This window comes from Pollachius pollachius (assembly GCF_949987615.1).
Source record: "Pollachius pollachius genome assembly, chromosome: 2".
In the NCBI taxonomy this organism is placed as follows: Eukaryota; Metazoa; Chordata; class Actinopteri; order Gadiformes; family Gadidae; genus Pollachius; species Pollachius pollachius.
In genome coordinates this window covers 3,428,788-3,434,775 of record NC_136935.1, presented here as the reverse complement: position 1 = coordinate 3,434,775, position 5,988 = coordinate 3,428,788, and the positions used below count along the sequence as shown (strand labels likewise).

Below are 5,988 nucleotides of genomic sequence, written 5' to 3'. Positions count from 1 at the left end.
CTCGATTTGAAGGACGCTCGGATGGTGTCCACCCACGGTGAAGCACGCACGCACGCACATACACAGGATGGGATGTTCAGAGCAGCCGGCCTCCCTCCCTCCTAGAGGGACCTCTGTCTCAGAGGTTCAGCATCTGTACTGGTGATTGCCGCGACCACACTGCACGGTAGTGGTTTTTTATGGGCCTGGTGGCCAGCCCTCACCTTTGAAACCACTAACCTTGATGGAAAACAAACAGCCTAAACTATTTGGTCTAGAGCGCACCTTCGTTAGTAATATTGAGGAGGGACTTGCCTGGAAATGAAGTAAGGAGCACAGAAGATTTATCCCTTTGTTTTTGTAAAACCTAAGTATCCGTTTTCAGAGCTGTTCAAGATGAAAGCATGGATTCAGATATGAAATACATATCTGATTTGATAATTTCCTTTTATTTTTCAATACTTCTCAATCATTCCATTCAACCAGATACCTGCATAAATCATTAATTTTGCTTTACCATCAACACATAATTTATTAACATCTATAGTATAATTCATGGCCGGCACAAATAATGCTGACGTCGATTTTCTTTTTAATAACGCATAGCTGTGACCCTGAAGATCCAAAGAAGAAAAGAAAAAAAAAAAGCCTCGAAAAAAACAAAATGCCTACGTCACAAAGAGAGACTTTGAGTGTGCATCTCTCAGGGGTCAACTCAATGGTGGACGGCTGCGCTCATCGGTCGATACATCAATGAATTCACACGCGTTGGATATTCTCGGTGAACAAGGCCAACATCCGGACATCTCGAGTATCCACCTCGCTGTTCGATCGCCAGTGATTGGAGGTGACCCCATCGCAGCGGACCCTTTTATAACCAAAGGTGTCCCAGCAAGGGAAACTTAGCTATCACACGAACCAAGGTTATTTCAGAGTTTCTCAGAGTTACTATGGACAAACGTAACCTAAACAGTGTTGGTGACTAGAAAAGGCATGAATACAACTGAAACAATACTATTTGTAAGCCCTGATGCACCTGTGTTTACCTGTACACACCAATGTGTAAGAAATGTCCTATTCAACTTTACCAGGGTCTAAATAGGGTGAATGACATGGTCTGTTGCTTGGTACACATTGCAGGTAATGCATGGCACAACTAACATCTGGTATCTTTGTTTGCAGATCATTGAATGGCCCCACTTTGATAATTTGAGCTAACCCATGAACAAAAGACCATTCGGTAACTTACATTACTTACACTATGAATGGGACATTAGACTATTCCAATGGTGGACTAAGTCCTGAGAGTATTTACATTTTTTAAGAAACACTATAGTTCAAGATGTTACACACTATGTCAATTTAAGTCAATTTAAGATTTTTACCCTCAACGCCAAAAAATGATTTGTTAAGAGTTTGGAAACAAAAAAGGCAGAATACAGTGTGTGAATCCAAATTCAAAACGATTTTATACTGCCCATCAGAATTCAGCTTAGTCACTTCGTATACTTCTCTAATATACAGAATATACAAGTATACGTTCACTAGAATAATAATAAGTATTTTTGTTGAATCCTAAAACAGAACTGCAGCAAAGAAATTATAATTAGTAGAAGATTATGCATTGCGTTTTGCAGAGAGAGGCATGCAAATGGCAGTTAATCGTCAGGCTTTGCTGGACACGAATAGAAAAGACACGTTTTTATTATTATTCATATTTCTGGGGCAGGGTAAATCATTTCGAAACACACTGTACGAGAGTAACGGAGGCACTGTAAAGCATAAAGGAAGTTTGTGTACTGGGTTAGGATAACATTTTGCCTTGCTCTATGTGAATGTATGAACTGCTCTTGACTTTCCTCACAACATGCTATTTTAGTTTTTATACCGGCGCCATACAAGTGCTGCAAACAGACTTTTTAATACTACGCTTCTGACACGCATCCGAGAAGGAACTTTCTAAAGAGAGAAATACTTGGTATTTTTGCTGGCTAATTCGGGGAAACACTGATGTGTGTGTGTATGTGTGTGTGTTTGTTAGGGGCTGGGTGAGAAGACAGGCATGCAGACATAGGCAGATACATCGCAACGCAAACATACATTACAAGTTCGCTTCACTGCCTTTTTCTCATGTTTATTGTGCAATATAAAACATAAGCACTGTTCCCATTGTCATTTTGTATGACAATAAATAATTATATTGTATTCCTCTGGAATTATTGCTAAAGATAAATGTAAACCTTTGTAAGGAATGTTTTTCTACACCAAAAAGCAGGGGACGATTATCACGTTTCAGAAAAAAATATTTAAGAGTGTGATAAAGATGGCAAAGTTTATTGGGTCTACCGTTATGTCTCTGAGTGTAATCACATGTACTGTATAAAAATATTTCTTTCTAATACATTTTGCTTTGTATGCTTATTTTTTTTTGCTCTGCACTGTGCAGTCACCATTATGTACATATACACTGCAATAAACTGATCATAATTTGTCAAATATAGTCATTATATAGTAAGCCTATTTTGAGAGAAAATACCATGGAGGAATAATTGAATATGAATAGAACATTAATACTAAATCATTTCTCGACAACTAGCTCAGGTGATTTAAATATTATAGTCTTATAGAATCTATAATAGATTATAGGCCATTTATGGCCATGCAAATGCCCTTTACATCGCAGATAAGGCCTTAAAATCATTTACATCACCATTTTTTACATTAAGTTGAGTGAAATAAAAAAGATTGTGACTGAAGTTTAGGCATGACAGTAAGAGCAGTTACATCAGGGATAAAAAACAAGTAAAAGTAGCCTATACGTTGCTACTAGGACAAAACCATCCTTTTATGTAGGCTTTACAATTTGAAAAGATTTGAAAAGTTACTGTTTGAGTTATTTACATTTAGGCATTAAAGCTGGCAATGTTCAGTTTAGTTTAGAGATAGTTAAGTCCAGATAAGTGCTATTTGTGTGGTTCAAATGAGGGCTGTTGGGTCTCTACAAGCAGACATCATGCTCCACCGTCACCGTGATCTGCCCATAGAAGTAAGTGGCCCGCGTCTCCGTGGTTACGGCGGAGAACGGCAGTTTGCTGCCCTCTTGTGTTCGAGACGGGACCTGCAGACAGTCCACCCTACTCTCCCTGCTGCCCGACTCCTGCTGCCTTAGGGAAGAGCTTGAGGTCGAGGGGCTGCCCGGGAGAAACACCTCGCACTGCTGCTTCGGCTGGTGCTGATGTTTGAAGTCTGCGTTGACCGTGAAGACGGAGGAGCAGTATCTGGACGCCTCGTCCCTCGGAGACGGGCTTTCGCCCGAGGAGGAGCAGAGCGTGCGTATGTTGGTGGTCGTGGTGCTGCACGGACCAACGCTCCTGTCCTCGCCCTCCGGCCTGGCCTCCCCCGCCCTCCCCACCGCGCCCCCCAGCCGGGCGCGTATCTTCTGCTTGAGGTTGTGCATGGCGCCCTGGAAGCGCTTGCTGAGCAGAGCGTACAGCAGCGGGTTGATGTCCGAGTTGAGCAGCACCAGCCAATAGGAGAAGGTGACGGCGCTGGGCGGGACCAGGTTGGTCTCGCCCAATAGGGCGCTCTCGGCCGCCTGGATCAGCGCCACGCCCATATAAGGGGTCCAGCACAGGAAGAAGGCGGAGATCACCAGGAAGAGGCGGACCAGTCCGTGCTGGTGCTGGTGGTTCTGCTGGGGGAGGGGGGGCTGGGCCAGGCAGGAGAACAAGCGTCTGGGAGGGGGAGGAGGAGGAGGAGGAGGAGGAGTAGACGGAGAACCCACGGGAGAGGCTCCCGGTTCCCCGGCCGCCGCGGTGTCCCCGCGTCGAACCTCCGTCACGAAACGCCCACTCAGGTGGTACACCAGGCTGGAGTGGGTGTGGTGGTGGTGGTGGCGTTGGGTGGTGCTGGACGACGACGACGCCGACGCCGACGACGTCGACGAAGACTCGGCGGCGGTGGCGGCGCGGCGGCGCTGCAGGTGGTCCTCCAGCGTGTGGATGCGGCGGGCATGGGAGCGCGCCACCCGCACGATGTTGACGTAGCAGAAGAGGATGACGGCGGCCGGCAGCAGGAAGGACAGCGCCACCATGACGGCGGTGTAGCTGGGGCTGTCGGTCCACCTGACGGCGCAGCTGAACATGGGCTTGACGTAGCGCACGGCGCCCCAGCCCAGGAGCGGCGGCGAGCTGGTGGCCAGCGCCTGCAGCCAGATCCACAGCACCACGGCGCCGATGCGGCACAGCGTGCAGCGGGCCGAGTAGCGCAGGCAGTCCACGATGGAGAAGTAGCGGTCCAGGGCGATGGCGGCCAGGGTGAGCACCGAGGCGGTGCAGTAGACGGACGAGGTGTAGCCCACGTAGAGGCACAGCTCCTGGGAGGGGCCGGGCGGGGGGGGGGATATCAAAGGTCCGACGACATGCCGCCAGGTGTGAGCGTGATCAGCCGCGGCAAGCCGTTTCGGAAATCTGCCCCTTGTGACATCATAAGGGGGCGTGTCCACCTAGATGTGTGACGGATAGACGAGCAACGGTTGCTACGGTCCACTGGGTAGGCTGGTGGACCGATCTATCCAGCGCACATCTAGGAGGTCACGCCCACTTGTGATGTCATAAGGGGCAGATTTTCAAAACCGCTTGGCTGATCACACTCACACCTGGTGGCATGTCATGGGACCTTTAACGGATCACATAGTAAGGGCCAGGAGGGTACTGGATCTAATAGTTAGTTCTCGTCAATCATAATTATGTTCTACTAATGGCCTATAATATGAGATTTTTGGGGGTTTTAGTTAAATGCTTGTTCTGTAATCTTGAGCTCAGCAACTTCGACGGAAAATATCCCCTCCCCGATGAATATAATTATCGGAATCGATGTCTAATCCAGATACGTAAGATACAAAACCCTTCCAAAATAATTACAAACGTTACTTCTTAGGCTTATAAAGCACGCCACTGTAGTCGTAGCGCATGACGTACATAGGAAGCGACCCAGCTGCTGTTGATGATGGACACCGCCACGAAAGGCATGACCCCGATGCCCACCATCAGGTCGCTGATGGCCAGGTTGATGATGAGCACCGAAGCCACCGAGTGGAACGTTTTGGTCGCTGCCACGATCACGATGACGAGGATGTTACCTGGAGGGGGAAATAGGCGCACAAACACAGAACGCGCGCACGCACGCACACACACACACACACGACTAATTAGCCAACTAGTATGCTAATTACGACAACCAATACCAACAAGCTAATGTCGACCGCATATATAGGTCCACGATTTAAACATTTGGAAAATAGCATTTTAGCATTTTTAAATGGAAGACAACTTTAAAACTACAAATTGGAAGGTGTGAACCGTTTAGAAAGTGCGTGAATTCACACGGGACGAGCCAGTCACGTTAACTTATGGCTTTATTATTTTTGCCACTACAAAACCTCCATCTCGTTCAGTGTTGGGTCTAGTCAGGTCTGAACCAGACGGTAGCGACTCACTCCACATCCAAGACGTACCGGTCACCGCTCCCAGAGTCATGAGGACTATGATGACCTCCAGGACCAGCGTGGTGCGGGAAGCCTTCCCGGCGAGCACCTCCTCGATCGTCTCGTTGTCGAACGCCGCCTTCAGCCCCGCTCCCAGGACACGCACCCCGGGGTTAAACCAGTGCCCAGAGTCCATCTTCAACCCCAGCGTCAAGATAATCCAACCTTATTCAACATCTTGTATTAAAAAAAAAAAAAGGTTTCTTAGTATTTGACCGTTGCCAGCTCCCTCATTAATCCAATTGAAATCGTCGGGTATTTTCGGACCTCTTTTTTAACAGGAGGGAGGGAAGCGTGTGGCGCGCAGCGGGAGGGGCGACTGCTCTTTGTTTACCTACTTACTAGAATCGCACACCACACACACACTCAAGATATACATGTTATATATACGTTTATTGAAAAGTCACGGCATAACATGTCTTACAATTAAAATACAAGCATTTTCAAAAAAGCAGATGGATAAA

General features: G+C 47.3%; 1 protein-coding gene across 1 annotated transcript; it reads right to left on the bottom strand.

Moving 5' to 3' along the window:
- Nucleotides 1–2,977: 2,977 nt before the first annotated feature.
- Nucleotides 2,978–5,660, bottom strand: LOC307070525 (5-hydroxytryptamine receptor 1D; the record flags this gene model as incomplete). The annotated part of the gene is made up of 3 exons (XM_079729029.1): nt 2,978–4,354; nt 4,959–5,119; nt 5,495–5,660. The coding sequence occupies 3 exons, from the start codon at nt 5,658–5,660 to the stop codon at nt 2,978–2,980; spliced, it is 1,704 nt and encodes a 567-aa protein (XP_079585155.1).
- Nucleotides 5,661–5,988: the final 328 nt, after the last annotated feature.